Below are 19684 nucleotides of genomic sequence, written 5' to 3'. Positions count from 1 at the left end.
GGCTCACCATCGAGGGCCTCTTTCGCGCCAACAAGCAGTCCTGGGCGATCTTCCTCAGCCACGACTTCCACTCCATGACACAGGACGACTCCTCCATCGCCGAGTACTATAGCCGCATAAAGACCCTCGCTGGCACCCTCCGCGATGTCGGCCATCCCGTTCACGACTCCTAGCTTGTCCTAAACCTCCTCCGCAGCCTCAACTTGCACTTCTCCAACACCGCCGACGACATCGCAAACTCTACCACCGGCTTCCCATCCTTTGCCCAGGCGCGGGACATGCTCACCCTGAAGGAACTTCACCTCACCAATGAGGAGAAGATCTCCAAATCTACCGCCCTCCTTGCTGGGACCTCGTCGTCATCTTCGTCCTCCAGTTGTACGGGCAGGTGTCGCTCACTGTCTGGTTCTGTCCAGACTGGCAACAACGGTAGTAGTGGCTGAGGCGGCGGCGGCGGCGGCGGCGGCAAGAAGAAGTGGCAAAAGAAGGGTGGCGGCGGCTTCAAGGCGCCCTGTGGCGGCGGCAGCTCTCACGACGGTAGGCCCTCACGGCCCACCGGCCCATGGTTCTGCTTCAGTCCAGGGGTCGGCTCCTACAGCGCCACGAGCTTCCAGCAGGCTGGCGGTCAGCATTCGTCGGGCGGTGGGGGCTGGCGCGCCTGTGCCCTAGGTCTCCTCGGCCCCCCTCCGCAGGCCCACACCACCTACGCCCCTGTTCAGGCGCCCACTCAGGCGTCAACCTAGGACCAGGCGGGTCTTGTTGTTTCCCTGAACCAGATGGCACTGCAGAACGGTGGTTGGGTAGTTGACTCAGGTGCATCCGGCCACATGTTGTCCTCGGATGGTATTCTTCTTTCCCGACTCCCTCCCACTCACTCCTCCATTACTGTCGATAACGGTCACACCCTTCCTGTCACGTGCCGTGGCAACTCCACCCTTACCACCCCCACCTCTCACTTTTGTCTTAGCAATGTCCTTGTTGTTCCTTCTCTGATTCGTAATCTGATTTCAGTTCATCAGTTTACTAAGGACAATAACTGCACCATAGAGTTTGACGCTTTTGGTTTTTCTGTCAAGGATTTTCTGACAAGACGCGTGATTCTTCGCTGCAATAGCGTCAGCGATCTTTACACCATGCCTCCAACAGCCAGCTTTGCAGCGCCCCACGCCGGCCTCGCCATCTCCTCCAGTTTCTAGCATCTCCGTCTTGATCATCCTGGTCCTACCGTCATCGCCACACTTAGACAAACTCCATCCATTGCTTGTATTAAAGATAGTCATACTCTATGTCATTCATGTCACATAGGGAAACATGTGCGGTTACCTTTTTCACATTCTAGCTCTCGCAGTTCTGCACCTTTTGAGTTAGTTCACTGTGATGTTTGGACTTCTCCCATAGCTAGCATCTCTGGTTATTGCTACTACCTAGTCATGTTTGACGACTTCTCGCATTTTTGTTGGACGTTTCCTCTAGTTCACAAGTCTGAAGTCACCTCACACATCACTGATTTTTGCGCCTATGCTCACACGCAGTTTAGTCTTTCTGTTCGAAGCGTCCAAGCTGACAACGGGACCAAGTTTGTCAATAAGACTCTCACATCTTTTTTGACTTCTCGGGGTATCCACTTGCGCCTCTCGTGTCTCTACACTTCTCCCCAAAATGGGAAAGTCGAGCGTGTTGACACAAAAATCGGATGGTGACCTTCACGTACTAACACATGAAAGGCCTGGGAGATTTGCTTCACTCTGGTGCAGGTCCTGGAGATCGGCGCGCGTGGTGTGCGCGGGTGTGCCAGTCAGTTTGACCATTCAACTGAAAAGGATAAGATGATTCTCTCGAGGCAACCGGCCGATCAGGCCGATATGATCCTAGCACTAGTAGTAATAATGGTGTAGCAAAATAAAGCATGATGAATAAATATATCAGCTATGAAGCTGATTCCAGTATCTTCATGAACGTGGGTAGTTCATCGGCTATCCAGCCGATTCAACATAATTTAGAAATAACCATTGGCTAGAAAGCCGATAGGAAACCGAGCGTCGTTGAGCTCTTGCTCCACCATAGCCAGAGCCACAAGCCAATAAGATTTAAACTAATATCGGTACCAATATTTCTAGATGAACCCACAACGATGCGCCTAGCAGTTGCAGCCTAGAAACACTCAGCAGGACGTCAATTTAAACTCCACTAGCCGATGAATCCAATCACAATGGAACTTAATTTAAATAGCACTCGAGGGATAGCCAAGATTAAGATGCAACAGGCTATTAAGTGATATCTCGTCTATGATGATACAATCTAGAGCTAATTAAAGCAAACCAGACGGAGAGATGATAGATCAAATAGATATCAACCGATGCAAGCTTAATCAAGGCAGGATAACTGGTGAATACCGTAGATCGAGACAGAAGCAATGTGCCGTAAGTCAAAGATCCGAGATACTCGATAATTGGTAGATGAAACTAGACGAAACCACAGCGATGCGCCCGGTAGTTAAAGTCTAGGACACTTGGTGATAGAACTTGTAGCTTGCTAGAGATCGATGTCGCTTGCTAGAAAGAACTCGTCGGAAAAATCTACATTACTCCTACTCCTAGGGCAATGGCGTGAAGCCGAAAGGTAGATGCGTAAAGGTAAATGTGTTTGTTGATTGATCGTTGGATGCTAAGTACGTATTTATACCCTAGGCTAAAGACTCCTAATTAATCCGTACAAAAACTTGCCTAACAATAAATATTTAAACTAAAGGAAATATTTAAAATACATGGACTCTAATGTCCCATATGTAGAGTCCTTGCCAACGAAGCTTCCTTGTCCATCCGTGAAGAGGCCAATACGTGATTAACTTGGTCTTCTCCTTCTCATGCAGGAACCTGATCTTATTTTAATCATCTTCACGTACATGTGCTGGCCTGTATGCTCTTTTCTTCATTCTAATCAACATTTGCATGTACGTGCTGACTTCTATACATGCACTTTATTTATTCTGATTACCTCTTCCTGTCCAGCCGATCCCACTAAGCCGATGTCCTTCTTACTACATGTTATTTGGATTTACTGGTTAAAATCCAGTGTCAATGCAGGTCCTCCAGTTTCCAGTTTCGAAATACGAAAGGTTTCATATTTCGAAACTAATTATAGAGGTCTGATACTTGTCTTTGAAGCTAATGACGTCTGATTGCAATATTTAAAGCCACAACCCTATCGATTTGATGTCTTGATCCCACTCTGAGCTGATGAATTCGTTGACAGTAGAAATAACAGATCAGTCTGTGGATAGCAAAACTTGATGCAGTAACCAGCAAGCTTTTGTTGTCAACACGTAAGCCCCCTAATTTTGGAGTATGAATGTTTCATGCTTCGAAATTAATAGCTGATATAATAATGATGATAAGACCTCGATATTTCTGTGTGGAAGAATTCATTTTCCCCACTTGCCGAAACCAACTCATCGGCCGGAAGAGCTTTCTGTCATATCAGCACCCCTAAAGATTCCTGCTGCTAGGTCCCATATTAGCCAGATTTCCAGGAGCCTCTCGTCATCTTAATTTAATTGGGCCTCGTGCAACTTAAATTCCCTTCTATCGGCTCCCTCCCTTTTGCTCATTCAGATGCATCACCGGTAGCCGATTGTGGCCCATACACTTGCATGCATGATTACTGTAACTGTTCCATCGGCCAATCTTGTGTTAGTAAAAATGGCTATCGATGATGCTCAAACTCCAATCGAAGAGGGGTGTGTGTATATATATATGTATGTGTATATATATATATGTATGTATGTATGTATATATGTATGTATGTATATAAGGTAACTTTAAACTTTAGTCTTCATCGGCTTTTCTTTTTTTTTATCAGTAAAAGAAGAACAAGCAACCGATGAAGAAATTAGCTCCAGTGAGCCGATGGACCAGACCATGTCTGCATAGGAGACATTTGGCTACTTAAATAGCTTGCAGGACCAATCAAATCTCAGTCATCAAGAATTCAGCACTTGACCATTCGTTGCATACTTCTGATTAAAGAATAGCCGATTAAAGTATGTCCATCGGCTAGCTTCCATCGGCTATTGCATTTACAGTAGCCTCCGCTGTAGGTCACAAGGCCATCCATAAAGAACACACAACTGATGAAAATCCATCGGCTTCTTCTTCTATTAACTCCATCAGCTATCCTTTAAACGATCAGCCGATATGTCCTGAAGTGAGCTTTTGTCCACACGCCTTCTTCATAATTAGCTGGGCACTGAGTCCATCTGAATAACTCGTAGCCGATAGACATATCTCATTAGCTTTCAGTGCCAATGTCATACTTCGATGCTGCATCTTTTGAATGCCTTCAGATTTTATTTTCTGATCCCACTGAACGTGCTAAAAGTGTGTTGATGCAAAAATCGGACGGTGACCTTCACGTACTAACACACGAGAGGTCTGGAAGATTTGCTTCACTCCGGTGTACGTCCTGTAGATCGGCATGCGTGGTGTGCGCGGGCGTGCTAGTCAGTTTGACCATTCAACTGATAAGGAGAAGATGATCCTCTCGAAGTTAGAGGCAACCGGCCGATCAGGCCGATATGATCCTGGCACCAGCAGTAATAATGGTGTAGCAAAATAAAGCATGATGAATAAATATATCGGCTGTAAAGCCGATTCCAGTTCGTCAGCTGATTCCAGTATTTTGACGAACGTGAGTGGTTCATCGGCTATCCAGTCGATTCAACATAATTTAGCAATAACCATCGGCTAGAAAGCCGATAGGAAACCAAGCGTCGTCGAGCTCTTGCTCCACCATAGCCAGAGCCACAAGCCAATGAGATTCAAACTAATGCCGCTACCAATATTTCTAGGTGAAACCACAGCAATGCGCTCGGTAGTTGCAGCCTAGAAATATTGGTAGTTGCAGCCTAGAAACCACAACACCCTTAATAATGTGACTCGCACATTGCTCATTCACGCCTCCATGGCCGTCCCATACTGGGCCGAGGCGCTCGTCATCGCCAACTATCTTCTGAACCGGTGCCCCTATTCTACCATTCAGAATGACATCCCCTACCGCCTCCTCTACTCCCAGCCTCTTGAGTACTCTCATTTGCGTGTCTTCGGTTGTCTTTGTTACCCCAACCTTTCAGCCACGGCACGCCACAAGCTTCCTCCTCGCTCCGCAGCCTGTGTCTTCCTCGGTTATCCCTCCTCTCACAAGGGGTACCACTATCTTGACTTGTCCACCCATCGAGTCATCATCTCTCGCCATGTTGTCTTCAACGAGTCCGTATTTCCCTTCTTCTCCCATCCTACTCACCCATCATAGCTTGACTTCCTTTTGTCGAGCCTCTCCGATGTTCCTACTTCCATCTCGGTCGCTCCGTCGTCAGACGTTGAGCAGCCGCGGCCCTCACCAGTTGTTTTGTAGGAACCCACCAATGACAACCCCATCCTGTTCCACGGGCCGATCGTGTACACCCGCTCCGTCTGCGGGCGGGTCGCCGCTCTCCACCACGCTCCCGACTGCTTCGACCACGACTGCAGCGCCTTCAACCGCGACCGCGGCACGTGCGGTCGCGTCCCCGACTGCTCCGACTACGACCATGCCACACGCGGGTGCAGCCTCGACCGCGACCGCAGCGCTCCTGACTGCTCCGACCGCTCCGACCGCGACCACGTCACACGTGGGTGTGGCCTCGATCGCACCGTCCACCTTGGCGCGTGCTCCGATTGGTCGGGCGAGCCCCCCGACCGCACTGACGAACCCACGACCGCACCGGTGAGCGCTCCGATCGGTCGGGCGAGCGCCCCGACCGCATCGGCGAGCGCTCCAAACGGTCGGGCATGTGCCCTAACCGCACTGACGAGCGATCCGATCAGTCGGGCGAGCGCCCACGGTCCTCCCCCACGCCCGTGGCACCCACTCCGTCCTTGTCGCCACCTGCCCCTCCGGGCCATGTCACTCGATCTGTGACTGGGGCACTCCAGCAGCGCCATTACCACAACATGACAACCTCAACTTCTTCTCCGCCCTCTCCGATTCTCACAAACTATCACAGTGCTCTGGTTGACGCCAACTGACGTGCCGCCATGGTCGATGAGTTCCAGGCCCTCATCGACAACGACACATGGTACCTCATCTCGTGGTCGCCCGGTGCCAATATTGTTGTCGGGAAAGTGTATATTCCGGCATAAGTTCCATGCCGATGGGTTCCTTGCCCGGCACAAGGCGCGCTGGGTGGTTCGTGGCTTCTCCACACAAGGCGCGCTAGGTGGTTTGTGGCTTCTCCTAGCGTCACGGCATCGACTACGACGAGACCTTCAGTCCAGTCGTCAAACCGGCGATGATTCAGACCGTCCTTAGCATCGCCACTTCTTGCGCCTGGTCGATCCACCAGCTGGACGTGAAGAATACGTTTCTTCATGGACACCTCACGGAGGCTGTTTACTACTAGTAGCCTCCCGGCTTCGTCAACCCCGCCGCCCCCAATCACGTCTGTCTCCTGCAAAAGTCCCTGTATGGACTGAAGCAGGCCTTGAGGGCGTGGTACCAGCGATTGGCCTCCTTTCTTCGCCAGCTCGGCTTCGTCACCTCCACCTCCAACACCTCCCTCTTTGTATACAAAGAGGGGCCGAGAATCACTTACCTACTGCTCTACGTCGATGACATCATCCTCACCGCCTTGTACTCGATTCTTCTTCGGCACATCATGGGGTGTCTTCACTCTAAGTTCACCATGATGGATCTTGGCGATCTACACCTTTTCCTCAGCATCTCCGTCACGCGTTCCTCCTATGGCTTGTTCCTGTCACTAATAGTACGCTCTGGATCTATTTCAGCGTGCTGGCATGGTTGAGTTTCACTCTACAACTACTCCCGTTGACACTCATGCCAAGCTTTCGACACACGACGACGCCAAGCTCCAGGATGGCTCTGAGTGTCGAAGTCTTGTTAGGGCTCTTCAATACCTCACTCTGACTCGACCTAACCTAGCGTATGCGGTTTAGCAGGTGTGCCTCTTCATGCATGACCCGCGCGAGCCCCATATTGCCCTGATCAAGCGCATCCTGCGCTATGTGAAGGGCACGCTCTCCTCCGGGCTTCACATCGGCACCGGCTCTGTTCAGTCTCTGACTACCTACTCCGACGCCGACTGGGCTGGCTACCCAGACTCTAGACGCTCCACCTCCAGCTTCTGCGTCTACCTCGGCGACAATCTGGTATCTTGGTCAAGTGCCAGACCACGGTGTCTCGTTCAGTGCTAAGGTGGAGTATCGGGCTGTGGCTCATGCTGTGGCAGAATGTTACTGGCTGCGTCAACTTCTTCAGGAGCTTCATGTCCCGCTTGCTTCGACCACTGTTGTCTACTGTGACAATGTGAGTGCTGTCTACATGATAGCCAACCCGGTGCATCATCGGCACATGAAGCACATCGAGATTGATATTCACTTTGTTCGTGAGAAGGTGGCCTTAGGTGAGGTCCGAGTCCTCCATGTGTCGTCCTCTCACCAGTTCGCGGATATAATGACGAAGGGCTTGCCAACTTCTTTATTTACTGAGTTTAGATCCAGTCTGTGCGTTCGTGATTCTCCAGCTTCGACTGCGGGCGGGTATTAGAAAGTATATGTGTATATTAGGATGTATTTATCATTTCCTTGTACACTTGATGTATTTCTTATACTCTAAGTCATATTGGACATATATATACAGGTCACCCCCTCATTAGGGTGTGTGATGTTTTCTCATCTACTTCTCTATAGAAAAGTTATGAAAGGAGGTAGACGCCCCCCCTCCCCCCAAGAAAAGCAATGGAAGTGGAACCACATAGAGAGAGAAGTGGTTGGAGGGATAAAATGGTTAATCAAGAAATTATCCACTAATCAACTAATATAGGTGGTGGACTGGTGGTCTGACCACCAAATAGCAACACATATTACAATTTGGAACGGAAGATTAACACGTGGAAGGTAAATTTCAAGTTCGAGCAAGATTAACACGTGGAAAGAAAGGTACTCCTACTTCCTAAAAGACGATAGCATGATACACGTGCACATCACCATAAAAAAAGTCACAATCAGATAATCCTTCCCCACATGACCAGACCACATCCACTTTAAAACAGCGAAAGCCTCGACTCATGACACTGACAGGTGGGCCAACAAAAACCTACCAAAACCGAATTCTGACAGGTGGGTCCACCACGTGCCCAATATAAACCTCCTCTCCCCTTCCAGCCCCACCACTTTCCATTTCCCTCTCGCATAAAAAAACCCAAAAAATCATTTCGTTTTCCGACCCGCCCGTCATGGTGGAGACGAGGAGCCAGGCCTCCGCCGCCGCGGCGAGCCCGGGCGCGGGCGGTGGTGGAAGCGACGGAGGAGGAAGCGGCGGAGGGAAGGGCGTCCGAGGCAGAGGCAAAGGCAAGCGCCCGGCGTCGTCGGCCTCCCCGGTGGCCTCGCCGACCAAGCGCGGAAAGGTGAGCTCCAGCGCCTCGCATCCCTCCTCCCCGCAGCGAGAATAGAATCCTCGTCTCGGTTGGGGCTAATGTGGGTTGGGTGGGTAACGCAGGATGAGGCGCCCGAGCCGAAGGAGGCGCCGGCCGCGCCCGCGGCGGCGGGGAAGAGCTCGGGGCCCGAGGAGGCGAATGTGACGGGGGAGCTGGTGCCGCAGCCGCGGCGGCCGTGGGCGAGGTTGCTGGCGCAGTACCCAAAGGTGAGTGCGTGTGCGTGGGTGTTTGACTTGTTGGTGGTTTTGCTTGGGGGTTCAGAGCTTGCCTGCATTGGTTCAGTCGCCAAACGCGGCGGTGTTTGCGCAATCTCTTGATGGTTCTTTGGGGTTTGCAGTTCTCGTGCCATGCTAGATGTTGCTTCCGGTCAACTGCAGGTGCCCTTGGTGTTTGTCGAGGACCGTGTCGTTCTGTGCAGTTCCATGAATGTTCATGCAGTTCAGCTGTTAGGAATTCCGTGATTTTAGTTTTTTTAAAAAAAGAATTCCGTGATTTCTTTTTGTGGTCCAATCGTATATTTTGTTACAATCTGTTCTGGAATTTCTGCGGTAACTTTTAGTTTCTTCCGCATCAGTATCTTTGGTTGATGATTTGCTTTCACCTGTCTTTGTAGTTGAAGGAGATGCAACTCTCTGCTGAAAATATTGGTAGTGCAAATGCAGATTACTCTTTGTTCTTGATTTTTGCAGTTTAGGTCGCAACTGTTAGTTGATAGTTCTCTGTGCATCACTTAACGATTTTTATGCTGTATGTGCGACCATAATGATTCTTAGATCAGGGCTGAATGGAATTCTTAAATCATCATTTATGATTCATATGAGGCTCCCAGTAGAAAGTCAATTCTCGGTGTGAAGACCGGCAAGCAACTCTCTGTTTTTCTTGAAAAAAAATAGACAAATTATCTTCATGGGCTTCTCAGCATTTCAAGTGTGAATGCACCTGTAAGTTCTTAATCATGGTTCAGAAATCTTGAGCTACTTTTTCGTGGTTAATCAGCTAAAATCTGCTTTAAGTTTCTCACCCTTTTGGTACCTTTGTGCCTGTTCCTTATCGTCATCCAGTCTTAAACGCTCAAATTTTTCTGAACTGATATTGGATATGAACCATCTATGATTTACAGACTCCTCATTTTCCTATATATGGCGATGAAATTTCTGTTGGCAGAGGTGACGACTGTCACATATGTTTGGATGATCAAGCTATTAGTGGAACTCTATGCATGTTGCGACGTCTTCAGGTCTTTTAATGCTTCTGCAGTGCTATAACACAGTTACGGTGTTTTATTTCTTGGCTTCTTGCATAAGCAATGTGTTGTTTCTTGTTCCAGCAAGGAGGTCCATGTGAGTTAGAGGCCACAGGCCAAAATGGCTTGGTTGTACTAAATGAAAAAAGGATCAGCCCAGGTGACAAAGTTTCTCTCATAGGAGGGGATGAGGTTATTTTTGGGGCCAAGCATGCCTATGTATCCTTATTATCAGATTCTGCACCATGCATTTCTGTTTCATTTGTCTGTCCTTTCTACCTATATTGGTTGCTGATAGGTACTTCAGGAATGGTAGAATGTGCCAGATTTGTTAGTTTGACTTGCTATCGGGGAGTGATCCATAACCTGCTGGCAGATTTTTCAGCATCCTCTGAGGGATACTGAAGTTACTAAAGCAGTGCTGAATTCTGCTGACAATTCAGCTGATACTGAGCCCAGCAGATGGATAACCTTGAAGGATGGGATGAAACGTGGAATTCTTAACTCAAATGATATTGATGTAACCCTTGATAATTTCCCATATTATCTCAGGTCATATGCTAGTTCTGGATTAATTTTTTGTGGATTCACTTTTGCAGCTATCCGTTATCTGTCACTCTTTCTTTTCATGCTATACTCCTACATCTGAACATTTTTCCTGTTCAGTTTGTTGATGAGATATCAATATTTTTGGTAAAATACTAGGACCAAGCAATCTGTATAGCTTTGGTGCTAAATAGTTCAACTTGTGTTTTCTTTCTCCATTTTGTTACAGTAAACTTCTTCCTTATTAATCTGTGCTCATTTCTTGCAGTGAGATTACAAAGAAGATACTCTTGTCATCTGCATCCATACACTTCGGGAAGTTCGGGATACCCTTATCAAAAATTGCATCTCTAAATCAGCGAATTCTGTTATCTGGTCCATCAGGTAGTTTTTGTCATTTGTTTGTTTTATTATTCTATTGTGACAAATTAATGTCCTTGAGTTGTGTTAACTGTTATGCCTGCCAGGCAATTTCTTGGTGTTTTCTTTTCTGTACATCTCTAATTATTTTGCACAAATATGATTCTAGGGTCAGAAATTTACCAGGAAACACTGATAAAGGCTCTTGCAAAGCATTATAAAGCAAGACTTCTCATAGCTGATTCTCTTACGCTGGGTGGTGTAAGTTCAATATGCGTTCCCTTAATTGCACTGTCAAAGTTTTTATGATACCTTTCAACTTGTCAATACTCCCTCCGTTCCAAATTGTAGGTCGTTTTGGCATTTCTAGATTCATAGTTTTCACTATGTATCTAGACATAGGGTATATCTAGATGAATAGCAAAAGTTATGAACCTTGATATGCCAAAACGACCTACAATTTGGGACGGAGGGAGTACATCAGCAGAAATATATAAATTATTGATTGAAAGATAATTCTAGCAGTCGTCTTCCAAGGATGCCAGGATGGATGATGCACCTTGTAGTTCAAGAGATATTGAGGGGCCATCCAACCTAAACACTTTCAGAGAAGGTTTCAGTGCCCTTTTCTTTCATTTATTTTCTATTTACATTTTACTCACACTTAACTGTAACCTGACATCTTTGTTCTTATGCAGGGGATAGGGTAGAGTATACTGGTAGTGCCTTTAAGCTGACACAAAGGTATTTCTATCAAGAGCTATGCTTTCTTGTTTCATTCTAACCTAGCAGTGATGTATCGTAGAGTTCTATTAATTCTTTATGATTTGCGTTTTATTATATGTGTTCTGAAGTGTGGTTAATTTGTACCATGCAGATAACAAACACTGGAAGATCTTGTCTTCTTGACCATTGACAGACTCAAAATCTGAACACCTTTGAATCTTTTTTTTCTAATATAAGTGAACTGAACACAGAATGGAGTAGTAGCATTTGGGAACTCATCATAAATGGAGTTTCTGCTGACTAAATATCTTTCTGAGATCATACTATTTCAGAAATTATGTTGCATGAACTTAAATAGACATAATAGTGGACTTGATATGTTACACATTGAACATTGATAGACTTTGTTGTGGTGGTCAGGTGATTATATTGTTACTGACACACTTTTCTTTTGCATTCTGATAATTGTTTGGTTGATTCACAGGGGCCCTGCTTATGGTTCTCGAGGCAAAGTGGTGCTTGCTTTTGAAAACAATCAGTTATCTAAACTTGGAGTTAGATTCAACAATCCTATCACTTATGGTAATAATCTTGGAGGTTTGTGTGAGGGAAATCACGGCTTCTATTGTCATGGTTAGATTGAACTTCTTAAGCATGTGTATTAAAGTGACCTATGGATGCTCTTCTGGTCTTATATGCGATTTATGGTTTTACATTTCTGCAGCTGATGAACTTCGTCCAGATTCTTTTGCTGGTGAAGAAGTTGATAGTGTTGCTTTAGGAAAGTTAATTGAGGTAATGGTTTTTATAGATGATCAGCATCTCTATAATTTGTTATCTTGCTGCCTGCAACAATATGGTTCTTGGTTTACACTGCCTTTCAGGTCATTTCAGAAGAAAGCAAAAGCGGTAATTTGATTGTGTTACTCAAGGATGTCCAGAAGTTATTTACCGAATGTAGAGAATCGCATGCATCACTGAGAAGCGAACTTCCACCTGGTGTTCTGATAATTGGGTCTCACACTCAGACAGATAGCCGCAATGATCAGGTATAGTTGTGCACCTATTAGGAAACAAAATGAAATTTGTATCATGAGTTGTTAAGGCAGAGGATAATGAAGCATGAAGAGTTGGACAAAATGCTTACTTAGGTTGTAATCTGAAATGTTATTTGGGCTTGGATGATTTTTGAATTCACAAGTTGGTGTGAAATTGCTAACTTAGTGCTCTGGTCTGCTTTCTAGTTACATCCTGGAAGATTGCATGTTCCCAGGCTATCTAGTGGCAACCAGACATTACTTAACACTACCCAGGTAACATTATCACCCGTTTGTATTATTTTCTGTTGGCATATAAAGTTTCTTGACATTATTAAGACTTTTAGCCCTATTATAGTCTTTTGCGTTGGTTGTGCTATCAATATCACTTAATGTTTTATCTATGTTTTGAACTTATGTTCCAAAAATGCAGGAATTCTTGGGAACTGGATTGCATGAAACAAACAGAAGTGCTACAAAGTCAATGGAGCATCTAAATGATCTTTTCCCTAATAAAATTATCATTGAACTTCCCCAGGTATTGTCATATCCCTATTCCCTATGCACTTAAGTTATCCATTGTGCTTGTAGATGGTATTTTGTCTAACCTGGAGATTTTTGTATATGCTTTTTTGGCAGAATGAAGCACAGCTATCAAATTTGAAGAAACAACTAGAACGCGACACTGAAACCCTTAAAGCTAAAGCCAATGTTCTTAATATTCATAAGGTAAGATGCAACTAAGGCATTTCTTTGTACATATTGACAGGAACATTTTGCGGTACACAGGGAATGTCATTAAGTTGCTATGATTTGCTAGAAATAGAAAGGTTTCCCTTGTGTTTATTTATGAAATTAATTTTCTTTCAAATCATAGTTAATTACCTCCAATTCTAGGTCATGGTTTTTCATTACCTTTTAAATTGTAATTTATAATTAATGGCCTTCCAAATCAAGCGCATGGTTTCTTCTAAATATAATGAATGGTTTGCCATCAACTATCAGAAGAATCGTGAACTGATTGATTATATCTGGATGGATGAGACTAAAATGAACCTGCCACACGAAAAACCCCTAGGTGCCTTTATAGTTTAGATTAGATTAGATGTAGACTATGTGTATCATGACCATCACACTTAAGTGGTTCTGGAATAGAATTTGTCATACTTCATACTTTATCCGACTAATATATACCTTTTGCACCGAGTGAAAGAAGCTTGGAAGCAACCTATGGCTGAATGGCTAGAGCACTCATTGTAATCTTCTTGATTTTTTTTGTCTCTTTCTTTGTTTCCTAACTCGAACCTTTTGTACTGTACTCTTGCCTTTTTATAATTAATATATAATCAGCAGGGGTCTCCCCTTCTGTTTCCTCAAAAAAAAAATATATATACCTTTTGTTGCTATCATATGTTATTGAAATTTATTTTGTTGTAAGCCATGTTTGTAATACCATGATGGAAATGGCCTCGAAATTTTAAGTAGCACTTGCTAGAATATATACTAGTCCCTGATAAGCTGATACCTTTTGGTCACATCTTCAGCTGTTCTTTCCATCCCTGCTCAGTAGTGTGGAGCTTGTGAGCAAATGTTTGCCAGTGATATGACTCTTACAATGTTTTGTCATTGTAGTTTCTGACCAGCAGGGGAATCGAATGCAATGATCTTCAAGAATTGTCTATCAAAGCTCAAATACTAACTAATGAAAGTAAGCTGTTTCTTTCGGTGTTGCTATTGGACCAATTTCTTTTATATGTAGCTATTGAGAAAATTTATGTTGTTCCAATCCATTTTAGGTGTGGATAAGATTGTCGGCCATGCTATTAGTCATCACATTCAGCACAATAAACCCCCAAGTGATGGCAAAATGATACTTCCAATCAAAAGGTAAAATACAATGCTAAAGTTGTATCGCGCCCGGATATAAACATCAACCAGTCCTTTCTGTGGAATGCTTACTTAGTGTCATGGATATACAGCCTCAAGCATGGATTCAGTATGTTACAGAACACTCACAGAGGAAGTAAGAGTTCAAAGAATATATTAAAGGTGACCTCTCCATCCCTCTACCTAGCTGGTTAAAGTTCCCTGATACTCAAATGCAAGTTGTTTTTTTTTTCAGGATGTAGTCACAGAGAATAAATTTGAGCAAACAGTCCTTTCAAATGTTATCTCACCTAATGAGACTGGAGTTACCTTTGAGGACATTGGAGCGCTGGACAATGTGAAGGAGACACTGAGGGAACTGGTGATGCTCCCTCTACAGAGGCCTGAATTGTTCAGCAAAGGGCAGCTAAGAAAGGTGCTTGCCTAATTTCAAAAGGGAAAAGTCAGCCTGACATATTTTCCTGCTAGCTACGAGTTACATTTGGAAGTGCTACCAACACATTTCTTTCTGGCAGCCTGTGAAGGGAATACTGCTCTTTGGACCTCCTGGAACAGGTAAAACAATGCTTGCAAAAGCGGTAGCTACTGAGGCAGGTGCAAACTTTATCAATGTATCAATATCAAGCATTATGTCAAAGGTACTGTTGACAAAAAGAAACAGTTTTATTTTAAAAAAATATATTCTACTTTTGTTTGTTTTGTTTTTTCAGACACAATTTTTCATTTTGTTTTCAGTGCCTTGGAGAAGCAGAGAAATATGTGAAGGCCATTTTCTCTTTGGCTAGTAAAATATCTCCTGCAGTAATATTTGTTGATGAGGTGTGCGACTAAATGGGTTGCTCATTGTTTTATACTGTTTGCTTGTGTTGAGCACTTATTGTAACATTTGTGACTTTGTCTGTAACAGGTTGACAGTTTGCTAGCAAAGAGAGGAAGCCAAGTAGAGCATGAAGCAATGCGCAAGATTAAAAATGAATTTATGGTAAATTGGGATGGTTTGCGCACTAAACAGCAAGAACGTGTACTTGTTCTTGGAGCCACAAATAGGCCACATGATCTTGATGAGGCTGTTATTCGAAGGTTTCCTCGCAGGTAAGCTTGTATGATTCCCTGAAGTAGATAGTTTTGTATCGACTGCTTAACTCTTGGCACTGATTCTTACTGGCAGAATAATGGTGAGCCTTCCTGATGCATTGAATAGAGAAAAGATTTTGAAAGTCATATTATCCAAAGAAACGTTGGCACCAGATGTGGATCTTCGGTCAGTTGCCAATATGACTGAAGGATATTCAGGGAGTGACTTGAAGGTATGTTGGTGTGCCTTGTACTCTTCAGCAATGTGAAGGAATTGGAAACTTTAATCGTGTTTCCCTTCCCTGCAGAATCTCTGTATAACTGCAGCGCATGGCCCTATTCGTGAAATTTTTGAGAAGGAAAAGAAGGTGAGCACAGAATCTCCATCTATGGTTAAGCCTTTTTGATGCATCTCTCCCCTTCCATCCCTCCTAATGGCGCCAAAATCCCATTTGTTTTATACAGGAGAAGAGTTTGGCGATAGCTGAAGGTAAGCCTGAGCCTCCGTTGTATGGAGGAGAGGACGTTCGCCCACTTGGAATGGTTCACTTGAAATTTGCGCTTGACCAGGTGAAGGAATAATGCGTGCTTATTTCTGCCATTCTAATGAACGCTTCTGTTACCCCTTAAGATTCCTTTTCCCTTAACTGCATGTTGAGCACATGATAACCAGTTGAACTTTTTTACTGTAGGTGGGTGCTAGCTTGTCGCCTGATTCAGTAACCATGAACCAGATCGTGCAGTGGAACAACGAGTTTGGAGATGGGGGATCGAGAAAGAAGGAAACACTGACCTACATAATATAGTGGAACATAGAGAAACAACAGCAAGTGTACAGTTGCTATATTTCCCAAACTGGGAATGTATGTCCTCACAAGTCGCCATGCTCGGATCAGTCGGGGTTTTTCTCTGCTAAAAATTCCAGCAGCAGCTGCCTCTGACGCTCCCCTGTAATTAGCTTGATTGCCTCTGAAGTACTCTTATCTGAGAGTCATGATTGATATGATGCTGTTACAACAGAGATCAGTACTCATTGTACTATACTTCCCTTTTCCTTCCTTTTACACCCTTTTTACTGGTATTCTGTGAATTGGCATAGTCCTTGTACATGTAAAAAAAAACAGAGATAAAGATCATAGATAATTGGTGTCGATTTGATTGATTGCTGCAGTGATCGCCTTCACATAGGTAATGCGCATGTCCATTACAATCAATCTTAAAATTCATAGTTGTTGTCAATTTTGCTGTAAATTGTTAGCCGTGACTTGCCTATATTATAGTTCAGCAATGGATTTGGAAGCTGAAGGTGAAACGGTGATAGACAGCTCAACTGTGACAAAGGTGGATGTAACATTGTAGTGGGAGACACCACGTTCTTTGGTTTTGCTTCATGTGTCAAACCAAGTGCATATGCATGTGCCGGGCACGCTGCTGGGCGCTTCACCGCATTGCAGATCGGGAGCTAGGTAAGCTTAGTAACTTTTAAAGCCCATTAGATCCAATTAAAAATTCAAATCAACATCTCAACAAATAAGGTTCAACGTTCCAATAAATTAGATTTAACATTTTCTAAAAGTTGAACCAACGTCTGAAAATACTAGATTCAACATTTTCTAAAATAGGGATCAACATTTTATAAAGAAAAACTACATTCAGCATTTTCCACCTCCTATTTCAACATTTGGACGGACTGAGTTCAACATTTTTCCGAACAGGAACCAACAATTTTAAAAAAAATAAAATATCTTCTTCTCCAACTACGGTAGAGATGCGTGTGGAGATGGCGGCGTGCCCGGCGGCACGCACACGGGCGGGGTGGATACTATATGTCGCATATGCTGCAATTTCACCACCTGTCGCCTTCTACAGCTCTGTGCGTGAGTTTAAATGGGCCAGTATACGTCGGCCCAAAAAGCATATGATTGGCACGTGATGGAGCCCGCTTGTACTATTCGTGCGATGTGTACGAAAGCGACAGCGGGCCAGTTCAACACCAACATAGCGCATGCCAGGGGCGGATCCAGGGCCCGGGCTGCCCGGGCTGCAGCCCGGGGCGAGACCATGGAGTCCCTTTAACCTATGTGCTGTTTAGCCTAACAAAATGAAGCTTAGGAGACAAAATTAGACTATTTTAGGTGTGATTCAACAGCTCAGCCCGGGGCGCAGCCCTGTTCTGGATCCGCCCCTGACGCATGCACATTAGTACTCCCTCCGTTTCAAATTATAGGTCATTCCAACTTTCTTGGAGAGTCAAACCATTTTATGTTTGACCAAAATTATAGATAGCATTACAAAGATTTATGGCACTAAATAGATATATTATTAAAATATATTTAATGAAGAATCTAACAGTACCTTGTTTGGTATCATAAATATTATTACTTTATTGTATAAATTTGATCAAACTTGAGATATTTTAACTTTCCAAAAAAATTGAAATGACTTATAATTTGCAAGGGGGAGTACTATTCTGTCACTGTCGCATCACCTGTTGCTTTGTGCATGCACGCACTAAGTCACATGAACATGCATTTTCCTTTGTTATCTTTCTTTACGTCTTCTTTTATTTTATTTTCCAATATATTTCTTTCCTTCTTTTTTATCTTTTGTTTTTCATTTTTCTTTTATTCATTTTATTTTTTCCTTTTCCTCCCTTTCCTTTTCCCTTCTATTTTCTATTTTTCTTTGCCCTCCTCTCTTGTTTCCTTTTCTTCTCCTTTCTCCTTGTTTTTAACTTATTTTTTCTTTTTCTATTATTTACTTTACTTTTTTCTTGTTTTCTTTGTATACTAACATGTTCGCCATGAAAATATAATTTGTATGCCTAGAAGAATAATTTATTTTTAATATCGACGTGGTTGTCTGCAACCGTCTCCCTATGCTCCGAGTGAGCTCAAACTTCAGTATATATGCAATTTGATCTAGGTGTATAAATATTTATTATGTGAATTCCTGCAATTTGTTCGAGGCATATAGATCTCATGAGTTCATGTAAATTGATCGATATGCACAACTATTTTTGTTCCATGAAAAAATAATTTGTTCTATTTATATAAGTATTTGTTTGTTGTAAGTAAAATTAATATTTTCAGTTAAAAAAATATTTTTTCAAAAATTCATCTAAACATAGTCGAGTGTGGTTTTGTTTTGAAGATCTTATCATCAGAAAGACAGTGGTGTAATTGAAATTTAATTTTGACGGTGAGTTTAAGATTTATGATTTTAAACTTCCGATTTTCATGCATATGGATCATATCATCATTTTTTTTATCTTTTTTGCATGCATGCATGCATCATTCTATTTTTTTTTTAGGGCAACTAGTACTGACCAACCTAGTTTTTAGTTTTTTATTGGACACCACGCGGTAAGGATCCAAATAATTACGATGCCATACGCGCAGAAATAGTCCAAGCTATCAGGCTGAAAAGCGGCCGACCCACCAACCCGAGGAGCACGCGCGTCATATATATCGCCGATAGAAGGCGACAGCAGCAGGTTTGTCGTCTTCGGTGACGCATACTCGCACCCCGCGGCCGGCGGCGCGACGAGGCGCGGCGGACGCCCGGAGGCCGCGGCCGGCGACGCGACGAGGCGCGGCGGCCGCGCGGGAGGGCGACGCGACAAGGCCCAACCGCCGCACAGGAGGCAAGCGGCGGCGGCGTGACGGCGCCACGGCCGCTCGAGGTGCAACGGGACGGCGGCGGTGGCAGCGGGCGGCGCACAGGGAGCGTCGGGTCTAAGGTTAGGAAGGCCATCCGATGGATGAGGGCTGCTGCCGCACACATCCCACTAAAAAAAATCTATCGGAAGGGAATCCAACAAATAGGCAGCCCGAGTAGGCCCAGGAAGCGGAAGTTTGTGGGTTCGGCCCAACAGGCCAACAAACTGGCCCAATTACTGAAACACCAATTCTAATTTTCATGCACATCTGAATTCCTACCGGAGAACGCTCCCTCCACCCCCCCCCCCCCCCCCACCCCACCCCCCCCACCCCTAAAAAAACACTTCACCCGTGCCGGCTCTAAAACATCATCCGTACCGGCGCGGGTGGGACATGGTACCGATTTGTGCTGCAGTAGTGAAACTCTCATTCCTGGGGAAACAAAGGATTGCCTCTCCTAATCCACCGTAAAGGATGGACTTAGCACGAAAATCACATGCTCACGTACACGCATACATCATTGTTTATAACGCGGGTGCTGTGGTTCTCTGGTGGATGATGGTCGCGTTTTTCTGCTGCAAACAGGACCAACTATCAAGGGCTCTCTCCTCTCTGGTTTTCCCTCTGGTATGGATGACATGTCAAGATGGGCCACCAAATA

At 44.5% G+C, this 19684-nt stretch overlaps 1 protein-coding gene across 6 annotated transcripts; it reads left to right on the top strand.

The window, feature by feature from the left end:
• Positions 1 to 8219: 8219 nt before the first annotated feature.
• Positions 8220 to 16531, top strand: LOC117850285 (uncharacterized). 6 transcript variants are annotated; one of them, XM_034732111.2, is made up of 27 exons: positions 8582 to 8694; positions 9102 to 9135; positions 9262 to 9429; positions 9609 to 9725; positions 9816 to 9950; positions 10108 to 10283; positions 10546 to 10661; positions 10807 to 10898; positions 11160 to 11250; positions 11336 to 11381; positions 11848 to 11996; positions 12088 to 12158; positions 12248 to 12412; positions 12608 to 12676; positions 12834 to 12938; positions 13040 to 13129; positions 14033 to 14108; positions 14197 to 14287; positions 14380 to 14449; positions 14523 to 14702; positions 14803 to 14925; positions 15023 to 15106; positions 15195 to 15379; positions 15456 to 15594; positions 15670 to 15729; positions 15827 to 15931; positions 16054 to 16531. In XM_034732111.2, the coding sequence occupies exons 4-27, from the start codon at positions 9708 to 9710 to the stop codon at positions 16165 to 16167; spliced, it is 2550 nt and encodes an 849-aa protein (XP_034588002.1). In that variant the 5' UTR covers positions 8582 to 8694; positions 9102 to 9135; positions 9262 to 9429; positions 9609 to 9707; the 3' UTR covers positions 16168 to 16531. The 6 variants fall into 6 exon arrangements, with proteins under 6 accessions (XP_034587998.1, XP_034587999.1, XP_034588001.1 ...); XM_034732107.2 differs by lacking the exons at positions 9102 to 9135; positions 9262 to 9429 and adding an exon at positions 8220 to 8458 and having other exon boundaries at positions 8551 to 8694; XM_034732108.2 differs by lacking the exons at positions 9102 to 9135; positions 9262 to 9429 and adding an exon at positions 8221 to 8458 and having other exon boundaries at positions 8551 to 8694; positions 11163 to 11250.
• Positions 16532 to 19684: the final 3153 nt, after the last annotated feature.

The sequence above is a fragment of the Setaria viridis genome, chromosome 3 (genome assembly GCF_005286985.2).
Source record: "Setaria viridis chromosome 3, Setaria_viridis_v4.0, whole genome shotgun sequence".
NCBI classification, from domain to species: domain Eukaryota; kingdom Viridiplantae; phylum Streptophyta; class Magnoliopsida; order Poales; family Poaceae; genus Setaria; species Setaria viridis.
Note: the sequence above shows the minus strand (reverse complement) of the source record. Positions and strands in the feature narration are given on the sequence as shown.